Below are 21,313 nucleotides of genomic sequence, written 5' to 3' on the forward strand. Positions count from 1 at the left end.
TTCTTATTTTGTCCATCATTGCCGATGAAGACAGGTTGGGTACATCACTTGTTGAGAACCCTCATTTCGCTATCGAGTCCTCCTATAGGAGCTCTGACATCACATGTTAGAAATTCATATCAAGAGTCTTGACGAGCTGGGTTCAGTTGTCACTCCTCATGATCATCTCTTTTCTGTTTAGTTTTGGTAATCCTATTAGCTACTTTTGTTTATCAGAGCCCTCCACATAACTCTTTCTCTGGCTAGGTCCTCCCAAGTTTCTTAGTCAATATCACATTTCTTGAGGTTTTGTTTCAATCGGCCCTTGTACTTTTTCTTTTGGCATCCACAATTACTGTGTGACCTCCCTTCAGTTTTGAGTACAATATGACTTTGGGAATTCTTTTCGTCTGACATTAATACATGACCTGCCTGTCTGAGTTGTGCTGTTATGATCACCTGTTCCATGCCAGTCCTGTTACCTTTCTCCAGAACCACAGCATTTGGTAGTGTGTCTTCCCATCTGATTTTCATGATTTTTCAAAACAGGTTAGTTGGAAATGGTTAAGGTGCTTCACATGTCGGCTGTAAGTTGTCCATGTTTCACATGCATATGGAAGCAATGTGACAACTACAGATGATAGCCAAAAAGGAAGAGAGGAGAAATGGAACAATGTAAACATGGTACCTGGTAGAGGAATGCATGGGAACAATGAACTTTGCAGACAAATGGAAGAAGTGAGTGCTAAAAGGTGGGCGAGTCAGTGTAAAGCCTGGTGAGCAATTTCTAATCTTCCTTGAAGGCAAACAATGAAATCAAGCTACAAACCAAAACTATATCAGAATTTAATCACACAATTGCAAGATGAGTACTGTGAGAATGAACTAGATTGAGAATAAGCTGGATGAAGGATGCACTTTAAAAGATAAAAAAATTACTGACAAATGCCTTCAGCATCAATCTGGAAAAGAGAATCATCAAGATTGTCATCTGATGCACTTCATTTTTGGGGACAAGTCATGGTCCACGAAAAAAGAGAGAGATGTGAGATGAGTCTTTGGAATAAAGAACTTTCACCTGTTGGCGAGGAGGGGGTCATCACATCTATTATCAATAACACTACTTAGCATGGTCCTACCCATCGGCATAGGGAGTTCCTCTCTCCTGGAAGACCTTAAACAGGAATGTAGTAAAGGAAGCACACCCAGCAGTGGGAACTGCAAGAAATGCCCAGTCTAATGGGAGAGAACACACACGCCACACAGAAGTGCCTGAATTTTGTATATGGGGTACAAAGGGACCTCAACATGGTCCTCAGGGAGTTAGCACGCCCCTGCCCCTTTTGGAGTGCTATTTCCCACTGAATTTCATGACACCAAAAAGGTAAGCCTAAACTTTGAAAAGAGAATCGCATTTATGTGAAACAGGAGATGTTAAGCTGAAAATTGCCTCTTGCCGTTCTAAATGGACAGAATGTCTTTGACATTATAACTCCATTAGCTCCACTTATCGATTAACATCTCAAAAACGTGAGAAGACTAAGTAAGGCAATTTCATGCTTTATTGATAAGAATCAATTTTCTGTTTCCCGTTTCACATATGTGTGATGCTAGTTCTTTCTAATTTAAATTGAATAATTATTATGTACATATTAGTACCAGAAAACTATCAAGTAAGGCTGAAGTAAAAGTAGTAAACAAATGCACTTAGCACCATATGGTGCCAGATGAAGACAAATTTATTTCAATATCATTTAAATCACGTTTACCTGGTTGCTCAGTTTGATCATTATCCACAAAACGGCTGAGCTCTTGTGATAAATGCTGCACTTGCTTGCTAAAAAAAGACAAAGCTGTCAGACATGGTTTCACACTACTCTGCTTTGAAGAATCTTTTAAAGATTCACAAAGTTAGGATTCAAGACAAAGCTTCATTTGTACCTCAAGTTATTGTAAAATTCCTTCTTTCATTCCCTATGTGAAAATATCAATCTCATCTCATCTCATCTAGTCTTAATCAGGATCAAACTCTGTTATTACCTTTGCTTCCTACCAGGAACTCAACTGATGGACAGCCCAGTGGACATCCTCAGACAGAACGATTTAAGTTTCCACTCAGAACAGATTCCACCACTGTTGCAGGCTGCCAATCCACTTTATGGTACCCTCGGCTTGGTATCCTGTAAAACACAGCGTATTGCTTCTGATCAGCCAAGGCGAGTCATTTGCAGCACTGTGATGAAAGATGCATCACTGCAGTAAGTCGACTTTTGTGTGGGTTGGGGTGTGAGGGGTTAAAATAATCGAGCTCTGGTTGAATCTTGCAAAGCATACTTTGCACACACATGCATTCGGTCAGAAGTCAATTGGCTTCTTCATTCGGCTTAATTAATGTAGCTAGATTAGTTAATGAGACCCATGGTACGGGATGGCTCCTCCCCTTAGGCTCCCATTAGGTTTGGGTTTCTTTGCAGGTATTTCGGTTCACAACTGGAATTTGATCGGCTTCTTCAGTATCGTTGAATATTCTTTTCGGCTTTCTTCGTCTTTGTTTCGGCTTAAAGGACAGCACTTTGTCTTTCGACACTTTCATCTGAGCTCACCTTGTTGGTCATCTACAATTGGAGTTCCTGAAAGGTTTCTCTACCAATGAAGACTTCATCTTCTAGAAGCTTTCCTTTCTAGTAACTCTTTCCAGAGACTTTGCTTTGATGTCATTTGGATGGTCATCTACCAATGGAGTTCATGACATTTTTTCTACAAACGAAGACTTCATCTTCCACAAGTTCTCCCGCTTAGTTGCATGCACTGAAATTGAATTTTTTCACATGATACACTTCACTTGCCAGAGCCAGTGCTGAGTCAAGTGAAGGTTTAATCTCGTAAGGTTCAACCAGACACTTACAACAATTAAGATAACAGGCCATTCCAATTTTGTGGGGAGATCTCATTTGGGAACTTCCTTCAAGTTGAGTGGTCTCTGTAGTAAAACTTAACACAATTAGGTTAGGCTCGCAATGTCTGTTGTGGCTTTACCTCTTGCCTTAAAAAAAATTTTTTCCAAATGACCCTCTTTAAAAACTACACTTTAGACTGGGAAAATTCAGTTTGACCAAACAAAAGTTAATTTACAATGGCAATGTGGTAACTGCTTACCTCAGCCTTGCGGGGATAGGTTAGGTAAACCATAGGTGTCAACTAAGTACTCACTAGGGTAAGCTGTGATGAAGCTGTGTTCCTTCTCTTTCTTAAATTGCTTAATTAAGAGGAGACACCTCATTTACAGGCTACCCAAGGGAATTCACGGGACAATCCACACACCCTAGTCCAAGCTTTTTTTAATATTATGTTAAGCATAACTGACTAAGAAGGATGCAACTGACCTGAAGACCAAGAGGAAAGGCAGTCAGTTATAGTTAGCACTCCAAGAGAGTGAGATGGGAGGATTTTTTCCACTATGGTGGTGGTAACACTGAGACATTGACAATAACTATTGTCTCCTTGTTAGTTTTACCTTGTGGAAGGAACCTCCTGTCAAAAAGCCCTGCATTGCATATGGCAGGCAGTAGGACTAGTAGCATTCACATTAAACATCTGCAAATTGCAAGAATCCAGTGACACTGATCAGCAACAGTCCCAGCCCAAGTACAATCAATGGTTCTTAAGGGCACCTTGTGGAATTGCACTGGAACCAGCCAGCTGAAGACGTCAATAACCAAAAGACTACTTTTGAAATGAGTCATGTTAAGTAGTTAGAGTAGCTGCCAATGAGGCAAAGACTGCTCAAAACAGAGCCAAGGATAAAAGGACATCACTTTTTATTAACCCAAATAGTTTTAATACCTATTGATATTGACAGAATAGCTATTATAACTTGCACTTAATTTTAAAAATACACAGCTGCTTCAACTTGCAAGAGGCAGATGAAACCCCTTTGCGTTTTTGTTCTGGCAAAAGTTAAATTCTTTTAAATCAAAAATGGGTTTGTCATTGACGGGGATTTTTAAATGTGTGTTGAGACAGCTGTCAATACTTAATAACTGGCTGGTTGGTTCCCATTTTTGGGTAAGTGAAGTCCTGGCAAAAAAAAACATCAAGGAGGCTGAAATGGAGACTGGAACGTAACAGCAACCCATACAAGGTAAGGCCAATTTTCATGGCACAACTTTTGTCAAAATCTGTTTCAGGAATTGAAACAGATCTAGACCAGGATTCTAACCTGCGATAGGCCAGGCCTAGGGGATTAGCAGTGCACCACACTGCACTACCCCTTGGCAACAAAAGTTGTATCATGTCAATGGGTCTGAGGCAACACACTACAACCTGGCATGAGGTATGTGGAACTCTTGTATTTTTCTGCCGATTCCGAATGCGCACTTCATTCGATTTTTCGCTGCTCTTAACTACAGGATTCACTATTCGATTCATCGTCAACACTTCAATCGTTTTACTGCTATTCCGCCATGGCTACATGAAGAACTCGCCATTCACTATGACAATGACAATGGCCTGGAAAGCCCTGAAAATATTCTTGGTTTTGCCAGGCACCCAAATTTTTGCAGCATAGGTGCGCACCCCACCATCAACACCTTCAGATGCAGTGGACTACTTAATAAGTAATGTCAAGGTTGCTTTGTAACTATTAAAAGAAAGAAATAAAACTTTTAACACTAAACCTGTTGTCAAGCTGGTCATTTAAAGATGATTAACACAAAGAGCTACTGCAGTACTGCATAAATAAAGAACTTTTCGCTAACAACAATTCATTGCCTCCACAGGTTCTAACACAACTTTGTGCCGACAGGTGCTTTTACTTTTCAGGGTATGACAGTAATGTATAAAACAAAAGACTGTAATATGTTCTGCTGACTTATCACAAATAAAAGAAACAAAAACCATCTGTCAGTCTCCTCATTTTCTAACCAAGATTAATTGCCTCCACAGGTACTAACACTGTTTTCCTTCAACAGGTGCTTTTTCTTTTCAGGGTATCAAACAAACGGCAACTGAATTAGCTTATAAAACCTTGTAACTACAATGAATGAAAATCAATAAAACAAAGAAAAACTCTTGTCAGTCTGCTTTTTTTTAAAAGTCACTTTGCTCATGTGAAGTGACATGTAAAACTGACTGTGATTCTGTTTCAGCAAATTTCGTATTTAGAATAATCAGCAACCACACATGACCAGATGCTATAAAGATGATTTCGAAAGAGAAGGTGAGTCATTACAAACAGGGTGTTGTTTATAAAAATTAACCTCATTATTTACTTTAAGGTTTCAGTTCCATACAAATGTGTACTTGCAAACACTGCAGTAACCCCAGCCGAAAGAGGAAGAACTTTATCAAGCACTAGATGGTGTGTAAGTATAATGACTGCCTTTTGATTTTCCACTTTTTTTTCCCATAGAGAACACTATGCTAAAGAGTTAAATAATTAATTCTGTGAGCTTTAAAGAAGTGAAAAAGAGACTTTGAAAATTGACTGACTGTTTTTTAAGTATAACCTTACAAAAGTTAGAGCACGCTGCCCAAGATCCTCTCATATCAGAGACCGAGGCTGGGAACATCTTGTCATTGTGTCCCTAAGGAGAACTGAAATTTGGAAATGAGGGCTTACAGACAAAGCATGGTGGATCATTATTAAGCAAGCCCTTTTAAAGTTTTATATCTACTTTATAAACATTAAAAAAGAGAATATTTAACCAATACTTGGGATTCAAACCCATTATTACTTGTTGCAAATGCCTTCAAATTAATTTCACGATATTCTGAACAGATACAAATAAAACATAGCTAACTTTTAAAACTTGTTTACTTGGCAGGAGCAAAATGGTGTCTCAATTCTGCAGCAATATGACCTCTAGTTTTCCTCTAACCTTGATATCATCTTTGCAATCACAAGAGATGCAACAGCTCCACTCCGATAAACTTTTCTGTTCTCAGGGCTAAGCAGCATTTTATGACAACAATATCTTTGCACCTGTTGCTGGTACTCTATTAGACTATTAAACTCTGTTTTGAGGTTCCTCCATCTTGAGCAATGTCTAGTTGGAGTCTGAGCTTGAGTCAATCATCTCAAACAGGATTTTCCTTGTGGGGTTGATTGGAAGGTCATTCTAACAGCCTCTATCCACACAGAATCAATCAATGACTTGAACTCAGTTAATTATTTTGGCTTGCACAGGTACCATTTCTCCACCGTGCAATATAAAATCTCTTCACAATCCCCTCATTTGCTCTTACAAAGGGTTACTCAGTACATGTATGCATGATCTTCATGGAACAAGATAGTTGGCTTTCTGCACTAGCTAAAGCACATACTGAAGAGCGTTGTTAAAAGGTTATGATTGAGCACGACTCCAAGAGTTTCTGGGCAAAAAGGTCTGTCATTGCCTTGAAAACCATTTCTTTACAAGGAAGTTATGCCACACTAACATTTCTTTTCGTGATTCCCACAGATGCCACGCCAGGTCAACGTTCTCAATTTTTTTAGAACGACCAAAGATAATTGCAAACAGAAAGTCATTATGCGTGCCTGAGCAAAATAAGGAGTCTCGCATTTACCACCCTGTTGTAAATAGGACTTGCTTTTGAATGGCATTTTACCAACTTTTGCCATTTTCAATTCACAATAGCTGACTGTTTCTCTTTCCCATTTACTGTGAAATATTGTAAGGTATTGCCCTTTGGTTGATGGTGATGAGGTTCCTAAGGACATCTTGACCCCACAAGGAAACAACCATGTACTTTTATCTCCACCATGCAACTGCACTAAAGTGTGTGTTCTTGTTCAGTTTGCAATTTCCCAAATTGCTTCTACATGTACATTGTACCATGTTTTAGTTAGCCCAAGAAGATGTAGGTGAAATCTACCCAACCCATTTCTTGTGCAAATTACAACAACTTTCAGTTGCTGACAATATTCCTTTTGTCAACTAAGCACTGCTGCCTTGGATCATGTTGGTAATTGACCAGAAGATTGCCTTTGCCCTCACACAACGTCTTGAGGTTGACAACCCAACCCATGGCCAAACCAGAGTGCAACTTGATTAAGCTTCCATTTCATCATTTTCTAAGAAGAATAATTTATATTCTATTTGAAAGTACCCATCTCTCTGCAGCTGTGGTTTCATGTAGGGTTTATTAGTGTAGGCTAATCGCTTCCCTGGAAATTCTCACAACAGGCTAATCAACTACATGTAACTAATGGGAAGAGAGGATACTTAACAAACCTTAAAAGGTCAGTGGCTAGACCTTGCTTGGACAGCTGGCCTAGAATGGAGATGTTAGGCACTTCCATCCCTCCACTAACCTCGGAGCTTACCTAAGGAAAGCTGGAGTACCCTTTAGTCTTAGCACAGACACTGGCTCGCCAGAAGGCATGAAGAGGAGAATAAAACAAAAGTTGCATTGGTGGATGGGCCTTCCATAGCCAACTGCGTAGACACTGTCCAGCCAGATGCTGGCGTGTATCCTGGGATCCACTCGCCCTGGTTAGAGAGCCACTGTGGTTGATGAAGGCAATGGCAAACCATAGTTTGCTTATATATTTGTAGTATGACCATATTGTCATGGCTACATTGGAGAGTATCAGATCTGATGACGTTACCAGGATCTTTCTGTGGTAAGCTGCCACATCCTCCTCTTTGATGATTTGAAATGGTGTATGGAATGTAAGAACAATGTCAAGGCAACAGAAGTACAAAATGGGAAGACTGGAGAGGCAGATCCCCAGTGCATTTCAAAACAAAAAAGGAGACTTCATTAGCGATGAAGTGCGTTTAATTTACTCTGGGGTTACAAGGAGAGAAAGTGCTGTTGCCCTGCTCCTGGACAACCAGGCAGGAAAGTGTGTTGAGAGAGGAGAACCTTATAATGGACTCCTGATGGTAATGGTCATAGTAATGAATTCATATAGCACATTTCCTATTCACATGCGCTTTTTACAAGTAATCAACTGGTGGCTAACAACAGACACCAGCGTATACATGTACAGCATCCGCTGGCAGCCGCTATCTGTTCATTAGTGATCTCACCCAACCCATGAATAAACGAAATGAGGCCTGACCACAACAATGGGATAAACATACCCTACTCTTTGTGACATGTGTGTGGCTTCTTTTACGTCCCACAGGATTATGAACATTAAAGGGTTGTGAGACAGGATCTATGGTTTATTGTCCTTATCGCACAAGACTTGAAAGTCTAATTATTTGCAGATGTCATTACAAAGACAGCACTTTCTCCTGAGTTGTTTAAAGACCCTGAGTGTATGGCGGAGTAGAGGAAATGCATGATAACATTGATCAACTATTTAAACATGGACAAGGGAACGATTACGTAATAGGACTGGGGGATTTCCGTGCAGTTGTTGGTGAAGGAAGTAATCATGGTTTAATAGCAGGCTGTTTTAGCCTTGGCGGCAGTAATGATAGGTCAGACTTCCTAATACAGTTCTGTAAAATAATGCAGGAAAATTATGACAGCTAACACCTGGTTTGAGCACAATTTAATGGGCTGATTCCAATTCTGATTGCAATCTGGTAATGATGAAGGTTAAGCTAAGTTTGAAAGTAGTAGGAAAACCAAGAGGTAAAATACAAGGAAGACCTTTGCAGAAGATTTGGATCAATATCTTCAAATGAATGCAAGTCAAAACTCATCACAGAACGGACGCAGTTAGCTCAAAATTGCACTTTGGAAAAGTGGGGAAGAGAATATTGGATACGAGGTAAGCAACAAGCCTACGAAGCCTTGGGTTCTTCTTATTTTGTCCATCAGAGCCGATCATTGAAGACAGGTTGGGAACATCACTTGTTGAGAACCCTCATTTGGCTATTGAGTCCTATAGGAGCTCTGACATCACATGTTAGAAGAGTCTTGATGAGCTGGGTTCAGTTGTCTCTCCTTATGATCGTCCCTTTTCTGTTTAGCTTTGGTTATTCTATTGGCTTCAAAGTAGAGGTTACTTTTGTTTATCAGAGCCCTCCACATAACTCTTTCTCTGGCTAGTTCCTCCCAAGTTTCTTTGTCAATATCACATTTCTTGAGGTTTTGTTTCAATCGGCCCTTATACCTTTTGTTTTGGCATCCACGATTTCTGTGTGACCTCCCTTCAGTTCTGAGTACAATATGACTTTGGGAATTCTTTCCTTCCGACATTAATACATGACCTGCCCGTCTGAGTTGTGCTGTTATGATCACCTGTTCCATGCCAGTCCTATTACCTTTCTCCAGAACCTCAGTATCTGGTAGTGTGTCTTGCCATCTGATTTTCATGATTTTTCAAAACAGGTTAGGTGGAAATGGTTAAGGTGCTTCACATGTCTGCTGTAAGTTGTCCATGTTTCACATGCATATAGAAGCAATGTGACAACTACAGATGATAGCCAAAAAGGAAGAGAGGCGAAATGGAACAATGTAAACATGGTACCTGGTAGAGGAATGCATGGGAACAATAAACTGTGCAGACAAATGGAAGAAGTGAGTGCTACGAGGTGGGCGAGTCAGTGTAAAGCCTGGTGAGGAATTTCTAATCTTCCTTGAAGGCAAACAATGAAATCAAGATAGAAAACAAAAACTATACCGGAATTTAATCACACAATTGCAAGATGAATACTATGAGAATAAACTAGATTGAGAATAAGCTGGATGAAGGATGCATTTTATAAGAAAAAAAGAATTATTGACAAATGCCTTCAGCATCAATCTGGAAAAGAGAATCATCAAGATTGTCATCTGATGCAATTCATTTTTGGGGACAAGTCTTGGTCTGCGAGGAAAGAGAGAGATGTGAGATGAGTCTTTGGAATAAAGAACTTTTGTGTGTTGGCAAGGAGGGGGTCATTACATCTGTTATCAATAACACAACTTGGCATGGTCCTACCCATCGGCATAGGGAGCTCCTCTCTCCTGGAAGACCTTAAACAGGAATGTAGTAAAGGAAGCACACCCAGCAGTGGGAACTGCAAGAAATGCCCAGCCTAATGGGACACACACGCCACACAGAAGTGCCTGAATTTTGTATATGGGGTACAAAGGGGCCTCAACATGGTCCTCAGGGAGTTAGCACGCCCCTGCCCCTTTTGGAGTGCTATTTCCCACTGAATTTCATGACACCAAAAAGGTAAGCCAAAACTTTGAAAAGAGAATCGCATTTATGTGAAACAGGAGATGTTGGGCTGAAAGTTGCCTCTTGCCATTCTAAACGGACAAAATGTCTTTGACATTATAACTCCATTAGCTCCACTTATCGATTAACATCACAAAGACGTGAGACAAGACTAAGTAAGGCAATTTCATGTTTTATTGATAAGAACCAGTTTTCGGTTTCCCGTTTCACATATGTGTGATGCTAGTTCTTTCTAATTTAAATAAAATAATTATTATGTACATATTAGTAACAGAAAATTATCAAGTAAGGCTGAAGTAAAAGTAGTAAACAAATGCAATTAGCACCATACGGTGCCAGATGAAGACAGGTTTATTTCAATACCATTTAAATTACCTTTACCTCAGGTGCTTATATAATAATTACACTTAACATACTGTTGGAAATGGATAGAAAATGCTGCGACTAACGGGGCATTACTAAACAGCGAAACGAAACACTAAAACACCATGTAAGACCCCACCATACATTGAATACTAACTGACAAAGGTTGGATTTGAGATTAAATATCGTTTAATAGAAGTTACGGGGTTACAGAAGACAAGCTAAGTTACATACATACGTAGCCTTGCACATAGTTATGGATCAAAATCGTCTAACATACTTAGCCTTACACATGGTAACACTGGTAAAGTCGGGACAACATACTTAGTCTTACATGAAGTACTTACTGACCAACCCTTAATTAACCCATTGACTGCCCATTGACTTGACTGGTTTGGACATCAAAGGGTTAATTAATTGTTAAAAAATATTTAAATGGCCAGCAATAGACCATATTCGCATTCTCAGTATTGCACTGGAACTACAATCTTGGACAAAACTCGTCGGGAAAATGTGACGCTCTAATTAGTCTGTGTGATAAAGATTAAATTCTTCCTAGTTTCTCCCCTCCTCCCATTTCCAATATTGGTTTAAAAAACGGCCAAAGGCTTGCACAGTATTTTGCATCAACATTGGTATGGGGTTGGGGGAAAGGACTAATATATTTTGTGACAGCATTATGTCAAATGACACTTAAGCTAGAATGTTTCCCAAGAGATTTGTCCAAGATTGTAGGGGAATATATTAATGGGAGATAGTTTTTCAGTGAGTGATTAACCCATTGACTCCTGGGGGTTCCCCATTGCCGAGTAAAATCGTCTGGCGTTAGACAGAGTAAAATACCAAGTATGGCCGGTTCAGGGGTGAATGGGTTAACCCATTGACTCCTGGGGGTTCCCCATTGACGAGTAAAATCGTCTGTCATTAGACAGAGTAAAATACTAAGTATGGCCGGTTTAGGCTGTTTTAGGGGCAAATGGGTTGAAAAGTATTTGCATTTGAACAGATTCGCCTGCGTTAGCCTACACTGCAAGCTAGTTTCAGTCCAATACTGAGAATACAAATATGGTCTGTTGTCACAACCTATTGATCTTTGTCTCCTCAGTGAATCAAGCAAGTGCGGAGTAGTAGTGTGACTTCCTGAAACCATGTGATCTCACGTTTCTGCCATGAAGAAAACAATTTCTAACAGAGACTCGATCCGTAAGGCCAGAAAAGCTTTTTTAATTTTAAAAGGCAGGACACATGATCCCAACGGTCTTAATATCCGCGAAGAAACGTATTAGATTTCAGTTTCTTATTTTGAGTGATTTCCGTTATTTTTCCGTGACTCTTAGTATTTGAATTCAAATTCGTTGTAACTGCCATGTTTTATCACATTTTTCCCCGTATTACATCAACATCCATTTACTATATATATATATGTACATAGAAGCAAACCAATGTAAACTCTCATTGTACCTGAAGAAGGCAGGTTTGGCCAGCCGAAATATAGTACACCGCTGAAATCAAATCTACATTGTATCGGCTCTTGCTTAAAATATTTAATTTATTTATCCCCACAAGGATTTGAACTGTAAGCAACAGTTAGGACAACAAGAAATTCACAAAAAATTGTAGAGGGCCATTCCATTTAAAATCCACACCCCCATGTTGAGGAGATTTTCTGATGGGTGTCGGCACTCTGATCTCCTACTTCTTAAGGGGTGAAATTCGCACAATCTCATCAACAGGGGGGGGGTGGATTTTAAATGGTATGGCCCAGTTGCTGTACTGTGTTGAATTGGCTGGTTCAGACAATTAAAACTATGATCACTGGGCACGTTCGAAGGTCCCGACTTGTAAATTGATTGCAGTTGCAAAATGCAGCACAACCTAGAGTGCAAGGCGTTTGCTCAATTGGCTTGCTAAACCGTCTCACTATTTGGCGACAATTCAGAGCTTTCGCTGATTAAAAAACGCTAGCGATTTAGTTATCCTCATACAAATACTAATTTCGCCAATAAATGGTTAGGTGCACTCTTTTCTGTCGTCTTCTTCACGTATAAAATGTACTTTAGAATGCTTCAAAGATAAATACATGATCAATTTCATCGCACATCGATCACGTTTTGCAGTCTGTGAACCGTGCACACATCATTTCATATTCCCTCTTAAAGAGCTCTGACAAATTTAATACTTACTCGTGTTAGGAGTCTTGCCTTTAAAAGCTGCATGTTCCACTTCCACTTTGATTTTTAGGCAGAAGAAGTCGCCATAATTCTCGATTTACTAATAAAAGCGGCGCGCATACTCGCGAGCGTCTGGTCATCCTCGAGCTGAAACTGGGGAGAGTTCCGCTTACATTCTTCTTCAATGGTAGCAAGAGTTTAGCAAGAGTCCATTACCCAACATTAATATTAACATGAGGTTTATCCCCATCAGCGTCTGAAAAGTGCCTATTCCCAAACCAGGTTTCGCGGGATAATAAACAATAGACCACATCGGCTAACTCAAAGTTGCACCCAATTCAAATCTCCCGGGGCTAAGGTCCTTTTTTTATTTGTGTATACCCGTGCTGTATTTGCATTACCGGTATGCACCTATCAATGTTAAGCCCGAGGGAAGGTGGGGGTGTGGCGTGGGTGGCGTTTTTGACATTTTCATTAAAAACAATTCATATTCCCCAACCCTGGGACAAAATAATTGGTCAAAATTGACTTGACGATTTATATGTCTCAACATACATCTTCCGAAGTAACCGTCTGTCACTAAGAAACTAAATATTTTAAGCAAGAACCGATACAACGTAGATTTGATTTTAGTGGTCCGGCCTTCTTCAGGTACAATGAGAGTTTACATTGAATTGCTTCTATGTACATATATATATATATATATATATACATATATACATAAATATATAATATATATATATATATATATATATATATATATATATGTATATATATATATAGTAAATGGATGTTGACGTAATACTGGAAAAAATGTGATAAAACATGGCAGATACAACGATTTTGAATTCAAATACTAAGCCACTGATCCAACGTACACCGACAGGAAGATTGTCCACAGTTGGCTTCAAAACTCTAGTCACTAAGAATTTATTTCAGTTATGTGCTTGTTTAGCCTCATGTTTGTCACCGCAGTTTGCGTTCTATTTCTAATTAAACTTTCTCGTCTATATTACTGTACTTAATTCACACAAAAAGTTGAACTTATGACTACAGAAATTCGCGCCTTAACTTGCTGTGAAAAAGAAGTTGAAGTGAACTCGGAATTATCAACATGTCAGCATCGATACCAATGTTACTTAAGTTCCCTTTTATTTTCTTCAATCTTTCTGCCTTAGTATTTTACTAGTAGCCACATGTCCTTTCAGGGGGCTATTTACGTTGTATCGCTTCCTCAGTAGTTATTTTGACCACAACTGGCGAAGGGCACTTCAATCGTGTCACATAGTAAAGTCGGCGCTTATTGAAACCAGTCAGGAAGTACACGCTCGTATCCTCAAACCTAGGTCCTATAAGATTGTTTTTCCGATCCGTACTCTTCTCCAAAGCGACTGTCGAAAGCATTTCAATAATCCGAGATTACTATAGTAGTCCCAACTAGTAATAACAATAATTCGAAAATGTCAGTTGTATATAGCGCAAGCATTGCTATCAAGATGGTTTATGTTAATTTCAAAGAAAACATAAAAAGCAAGGTGACATAACGTTAACCCGGTGTGGCCAACACAATGCACACAACCATTTAACCCGGTCAATTGTTAGCTGATGAGGCCCAACAAGGCCGAATCAGCTGTCCATGGCTGCTTCAATCTCGACCCCAGAGCTCTTCTCTGGACTGAGGGAGAGAAGAGCTCTGGGGAACTCTGAAACAAAGTGTGTTCTCATTGGTTTTCGTGAAGAACAGTCAAAAGCGTCTCTAATTGGTGCATTCATGTTAGCACAAGGAGTGAGCAGGCGCCGTAAGGTTCAAATAGCCAATTCTTGGCTATAAAAACCCTACGGCGCATGTTCTCCTACTTAGAGTTTCCCACAGAGTTTCCCTTGGGTCGATCCAAGGCTCTGGTGACGAGAATGTGGCTGCTACTGAATTGGGTTTTGTCAACGGAGTTGATAATGTAAATTGGCCACCGTACAGAGATTCTAAAAGCTGACGTTTCGAGCGTTAGCCCTTCGTCAGAGCGAAACGAGGAATTATGGGTTACGTGTAGTTTTTATAGTAGAGTAGGAGCTACGCTATTGGTGGTAACATGGCAACGTGAAAAATAGGAATATATTAGTTAAATGAAAAGCGTTCGTTAATACCGTGAGGATAAGGGTGCCGATTTGGAAGATGAATTTTTGTTCCAGATTCTTGCGGCTTTCCGTCGTACCTAGATGTAGGGAAAGGCCGCAGATAGCCATGTGTTTGTTGGAGTGGTTAGGGAGATTAAAATGACGAGCGACTGGCTTAGATGCATCTTTGTCATTCTTCTCAACTTCGCGAAGGTTTTCGCGGAATCGGTCACCTAGTCGTCTACCTGTCTCGCCAATGAATAATTTATTGCATAACGTACAGGTTATGCAATAAATGACATTTCCGGAGGTACAAGTGCATAACCTGTACGTTATGCAATAAATTATACATTCAGCTATTAACTAACAATGCTGTTCTTTATTTCACAAAGACTTTCACAAAGACTTTAATTAAGCCTGCGGATTCAAATATCGGTAGTAATAGGTTGCATTCATGACATAGTCGCGAAAATTCTCGCACAACTAAGGGTTCATGAAACTCAACCTGAAACATAATCGTTTATTTATTTAATTTTTTTTTTTGAGGGCATTTTTTTTGTAGACAGAAAGCTTTTGCTTTTGGTCTAGGTTCCTCATGGATCAGGAATCATTCCGTGCCAAACCTCCGATTCCCGAAACTATCTTGTCATCTATCTCACCCAGTTGAGCACTGTTGCCTTCAAGTTCCTTGAACTGAGGATCAGGAAATGTTCGTAACTCGCGTGCGACACCGCTTTTGAAGCCCACCGTGATAGCGTTTGTTTTAAACGTTCATAGGTTTGACCTTCGCAAGGAGTGTTGCTTGAATTAATAGAGGATTCAGTCAGAGTACGCCTCACCAAACTGAACATCTTCTTTTCAGGTGTTGCTGTATTGCTTACCAATCTAACCCGGGTAAGTCAATCTAGGAAATGAAATGTCTTGCAGGGAACACATGGAACACGTGGTTTTCATTAATCTAGTTGAATCGATTACTTCCACGGATGCTTTGAAAGCATTCAGGTATTGATTTCAATACATTTGACAAAAATCTTCGAGAAAACCTGTTGAATTCCTCAAATGAACTCTTGACATTTCTACTGACCGAAATGTGGTCAATACATAGACATCTTTTGAGAAGAAGCTGCAGCATCATGTATATTAATTAATCTACGTTAAGATGGATTACAATAATCCTCTTAAACGCCACGTCGGGATAGGCTTTTGTATATTATGCTAGCATTTCAATACACAAATCCCTGAAAATACCTTGGTTGGTCCAGCCTCAATTTGTTAAGCATAGTGCGTGATATTGTTAAGTTCAACTCAATGGCAAACACAGCAAAGCCACTGTTTAGCGAGTAGGTACGACAAATTTATTTTTCCTCGCTTTTTCAGTGGTCTTTCGGTCTCTGGGTAAATCAAAGGTCATCAAACTCATTCTTGGCTCCATTACTAGCTGTACAAATCATTATGAGTGGAACAAGGACAGGTAGGAGGCGTTCGGTGACATTGACCTCTCTAGAGCCATTTTTAAGGAAACAGAAAAGAGATCGCCTTCGCATAACAAGCATCAATTCCATCGCATCAGGTATCGCGAGTTGTGATACTCGGCAGCGATCTTCGACATGGCACGGGGCTGGGGATGAATCACCGACAACTGATTTGAACTACTTGAGTAAATTTACTCCTCGATCCGACGCATCCAACGATATTGCTGATTTGGAAGATTTTAAAGGAGAAGTTGAATCCCAAGAGGCCATAAAGGATATCATAACAGAGGAAATGGACAGATCTCTGTTTGACTGCGAGTACAACAGCGAGAGGTGCGGGATTCAGTGCACAGAAATAAGTCAAGCAGTAGAGTCCAGAGTCAAAGCGATTACTCCTGAGCAAACCAAGGTACTAGCAGTAGTCTTTATTGGAGAAATACGAGATCAAGGCATTGAAATTACCAGTCAGTGTTTGTGGGATCCCGAGGCAGACAACTTTGTTTCTGCAAGCTTCAGGAGCAAAACACTATTCGCGGTTTGCACTGTTTTCACAGTTCGCTTCTAAAAATAATTGAAAAAAAAAAACTTTTCAGAAACAATATTTCTTCTATTTACTCTAGTTGCGGGTAGTTAGAGTTGGCTTGCATTCATGATTGGTTGCATTTAGTCCGGTTCGGAAACGTGAATTATTGCTTCTCTGTTTGTTCATTTCAGAGTTTCACTTTCGTTGTCTTCAGTTAGGTTTTATTTGAAACATAGTTTAGGTATTGGTAGCCGGCTTTTGCTACCATTCATCGCTTCATGAACTAGAATTGCTTGTTTACAGATATGTGACATAAACTGAGCCAAATTCCATGGCCTTGAGTTACGACGAATGAATGATGGGTTGGCAGTCCAAAACCCGGGACAAAACGGTGGTGATTTTCACACGATATAGGATGAAACATTTTTGAAGACACACTTATATCAGATTTTGTAATCCAACAAGTGTTTGATCGTTTAGCCGGTGTTTGTAACGATTCAATCAGTTTAGTTTGCTCTCAGTGTGGTATAAATTCTATCAATTGAAGGCAAATGAATATTAAACTTGCAAACTAACTTTTCATAGGAATTGCATTTGCGAGATCATATAATGTTATGACATTAGCTGCTAATTCAGTCGGATAAGCTTGGGGTTAATAATTATTGGGGAAAAGTGGTTGGGTTCTTTACGAAACGTACTCGGCCAACATATAGCAAATTTATTCAAGTTTACCCAAAGCCCGGTAATTGTCAGTCGTAGGTTAAATTTACTGAATATTACGTAACTCAATAACTTCAAATACTTATTTATAAATGAAAGCACGCGGAACCGAAAGCTGTAATAACACTGTAATAGAGCGGTTTTCAATTAAGTGTCGAGAGTAAATTAGCAAATTACTTTGGATTTGCATTGCTTCACTCAGTGATTGGTTCAAAGTTATGGCGACACTTTTTCAACCAATCAGAAGTGAAACCAAAACCAAGGCGTGCACATTTTCCCGCGCTCTGTGTCGGCTACGTGTAATTACTTTGAGTTTTGATTGGTTTACTGGATTGTCTCCGTCCTTTTTGATTGGCCAAAGTAATTACTTTGGTTTTGGTTTTACGACACTCATTTGAAAACCGCTCTAATAAAAAGTAATTACTCAGTTGCAATAGCTACGCTTGGTGATTGATTTAAAAAGTCTCGCTCCAGTTTATCAACAAATGAGAAAAAAAAACCCCAAAACCACTTTGAGCAAGTTACACAGGATTGCTTCGAATTTGGATTGGTTCATTGCGCTGTTTCGACCTGCTGTGATTTTGCTGTGATTGGTTGAAGTAATAACTTTGATATTTGTTTTAATTGTTTTACAACTCTCAATGTGTCAATTGACTTAGTGCTGGGGTTCTCCCACCAATTTGGCGCGAGTTTGATTCCTAAGCTTTCGTTACACGAGAGTCTGAATAGGGTTAACCTTTAGCCGTGAAAGGGTCAAAATTTAACCGTTAGGCGTAAAAAAGCTTTAAATTTGACCTTTAGCAGTGAAACAAACTGAAAAGGGTTATCCTTAAAAAAAAAAATAAAAATAAAATATATATATATATAACTAACTGCAGACAGTACTGTATATATATATATACAGTAGAATGAAGAAATGAAACCCATCCTGTAAATCAATTGATTAATTGTGTCGAATGAAAAACATGAAGAATTTCCCTGAGCGGGATTTGAACCCACGTCCCCCTGAACACCGGTAGGGTGTGATGACCACTACACCATCAGGACAACCACGCTGGCAACGCAGCTATCGAGATAGTGAATTGGCCTAACGTGAGTATCCCGGGATTCTTTCACGGGTGAGATGGGAAAGCCTAAACCCCTTCATAGCCTTAAACCTAAGGATCGACTAACGATTCACAGGCAAACACCAACTTAGGCATCAGCTAATCAGAGGGGTCAAGTTAATGATGCAGGCTTATTATTATTATATTATATTCACCTTCACCTTCACCAGTCCCCTGGTGCGGCGCGTAGGGCCTCCACATGAGCTTTCCATCGATTCCTGTCTTGCACTGCAGTGCGCACCTCTCTCCAGGACTGCAACCCTGCTTTGGACCTCTCCTATTCTACTGTGCGCCGTCAGGTTGTTTTTGGCCGGCCTCTCTTTCTCTTTCCTTCTGGGGTCCATGTCAGGGCTGTAACACAGACATTGTCAGGTTGTTGTCTGAGGATGTGTCCAATGAATCGCCATCTCCTTCTTCTTACCTCTTCACTCAACCTCTCCACGTTAGCCCTTTCCAGTAGCTCTCTATTACTAATCTTATCTTGCCATTTAATCTTCATTATCCTTCTCAGGCATTGGTTCTGAAACACATCGATTTTCTTAGCATCACCTTCGTTCATTTTCCATGTTTTGCAACCATACATGAGAACTGGTTTGACCAATGTTTTGGTATAGCCTGATCTTCGTAAAGAACTCCATTTGCGTATCGTTTAACTAATTAGGCTAATTACTGTCATTTCACAACGCCGGAAATGGCGAATGTGTCTTTGAAATGGATCGTACCACGCACTTTGACAGACTTGACAGCCGCCTTGACGTTTTGACAGCTCTCGCAATTTTCATGATTTGGTCAGGCTCCACATCAATGGAAATTAACTACTATATATATAGTAATGTAAACACGGGTAATTAACAAGAGGTCATGGGCTACTGATAATTATTAAAATTTCAGTTAACCGTAACGGGAAAAATTTAACCGTTAGCCTTAAAATGTTTAAAATTCGTAAAAGCCACTTCCCCATTGAGACCCTCTTAGATGTGGGTTGAGTTGGTTGGTTCTCTGTTCGGAGAGGTTTTTCTCCGGGTGCTCCGTTTTCCCCTCTCCTCAAAAAACAACCTACGATTTGATTTGATTTCTGTACAGCGGTGTTCCCAGTCTGTGCCTCAACGCTAAATACAGTTGACACTTCCATGAAGTTCATGATCAGGTCAAAACACTCAAACCACAGGAACGCTGCTTGTATCAAAGAAAAATGGAAGAGAAACAAACTTGTGCATGACTCTAAGTCCGGCGAGAATCGAGCGAGAGACTCCATGGTGGGAGGCTGATGCAGTAGCCGGTTCAAATGTTGCGGAGCGCGAGAGATTTCGAGGGGCGCGAGAAGTCTGGGGCGGGGGAAACGGAGGCTATGTATGGTAAATATATTGTACCGTACCTTTAGATACTTGGTTTAAATGACGCACTTTGGTTGCTTGAGGTGTTTGAATTGCTTGGGTGGCTTGAGTTGAGGCAGTGTGGCCCAGTGATTGGAGCTCTTGCCTTGAGATCCGGATATCCCGGTTTCAAGACCCGCTCTGACCACTCGTTGAATTTGATCCTGGTAGTCCCTGGTTCAACTTCCCAGCTGCACTTGTAAATAATCAACTGGTTTGCCTCCGGCCAATTGGGATTCTTAACAGTGGTTGTTGTTCTGTTCCGTCGCTTCGTTGTGTTTCATTGGCCCTATGGGGAGCTGTCAATTAAGTATGTATTGTATTGATTGGGGACCGTACCTTGGGTTGCTTGAGGTGCTTGTTCACACATTCAACACTTTCGTTTCATTCACATTCACGTTCACAGAGATGCCAACCTATGGAGATCTAAAATCTCGAGATTTTTTTCCAGCCGGTCTCCCACTCCCCTCCCCTCCTCCCCCCCCCCCCCCCCTTAAACGCACCCACCCATTCCCCAGCAGCTCCTTCAGAATACAAGAATATTCTGCCGCCATTGTGAATTTGCAGGAAAACAGGGTACTTATGTCAAGAATTTTTATTGGTTAATCGGAGATCCAATCAATCAATCGGTTATATGGCTATGATAGCTTAAGGAAGTCATTTTGTTTAGTTCTATTAACGTGTGTTTGAAACTCTGAGATAAAGAAGTGCATTAAGAAACAATGAAACGAGTTTGAAAAAATCGATTTTGCAATTTGAGTCTAGAATGGAGAAACGTCTGTGAATAGTTCAGAGTCGTTTTTATCCGGGAGATTTAATGACCCGTACGGGAGACCGGGAGATTCGTTCCGTATCCGGGAGACTCCCGGATAATCCGGGAGAGTTGGCACGTATGCATTCACACGTTACACCTTCAACTAGAAAAACAAGTGCCATGCAAATCAGATCGTAATCAAACTCGCGCCCATTGCTACTGCGCATTTTTTCGCGCATATCACGCACACGTCATGCATCGAAGACCACGAAGGTAAACAAACATGGCATCGAGCCAGTCTTTTCTTTTCGTAGATCACTTCCTTTCCTGATTTTGTCCATTTTAACAAAAAAAAATCTGTAGGTGAAAACTAAGTAGGCCAAGCAATGTAGGTCCCCATACATAACGTATCTACCCAATTCCCAAGGGGGTACCTAAGGGTAACGGAGGCTCTTGGAACGAGATTGGAAACAATGGACCACAAACACCCAAATTTCCTTAGCGTGATGTTAACTTGTGAAAATTGGGTTCTGCTTGTTCCAGATGTGTTCGTGCAAATCTTCATGCATACCACGGATTATTCTCAATAAAGTCTGTCAATGACA

The 21,313-nt window shown here is 40.2% G+C and overlaps 1 protein-coding gene and 1 long non-coding RNA gene across 4 annotated transcripts in view; one reads left to right on the forward strand and one right to left on the reverse strand.

Moving 5' to 3' along the window:
* The window catches only part of LOC137973224 (uncharacterized), a 32,771-nt gene extending 19,988 nt beyond the window's left edge, over positions 1-12,783 (reverse strand). The window contains exons 1-4 of one of the 2 annotated variants that reach the window (XR_011117188.1): positions 12,661-12,775; positions 2,583-2,787; positions 2,020-2,159; positions 1,749-1,816 (exon numbers count right to left, since the gene is read on the reverse strand). This is a non-coding gene — a long non-coding RNA (uncharacterized lncRNA). Of the gene's footprint in view, positions 1-1,748; positions 1,817-2,019; positions 2,160-2,582; positions 2,788-12,660 lie in introns of both variants that reach the window. The other variant, XR_011117187.1, reaches the window with a different exon arrangement.
* A 2,410-nt stretch (positions 12,784-15,193) lies between these two features.
* Positions 15,194-17,335, forward strand: LOC137973222 (dynein light chain Tctex-type 5-like). 2 transcript variants are annotated; one of them, XM_068819998.1, is made up of 3 exons: positions 15,194-15,469; positions 15,623-15,654; positions 16,138-17,335. In XM_068819998.1, the coding sequence occupies exon 3, from the start codon at positions 16,213-16,215 to the stop codon at positions 16,795-16,797; it is 585 nt and encodes a 194-aa protein (XP_068676099.1). In that variant the 5' UTR covers positions 15,194-15,469; positions 15,623-15,654; positions 16,138-16,212; the 3' UTR covers positions 16,798-17,335. The 2 variants fall into 2 exon arrangements, with proteins under 2 accessions (XP_068676099.1, XP_068676100.1); XM_068819999.1 differs by lacking the exons at positions 15,194-15,469; positions 15,623-15,654 and adding an exon at positions 15,715-16,104 and having other exon boundaries at positions 16,199-17,335.
* The last annotated feature ends 3,978 nt before the right edge of the window (positions 17,336-21,313 follow it).

This window comes from Montipora foliosa, chromosome 10 (genome assembly GCF_036669935.1).
Source record: "Montipora foliosa isolate CH-2021 chromosome 10, ASM3666993v2, whole genome shotgun sequence".
Taxonomy (NCBI): Eukaryota; Metazoa; Cnidaria; class Anthozoa; order Scleractinia; family Acroporidae; genus Montipora; species Montipora foliosa.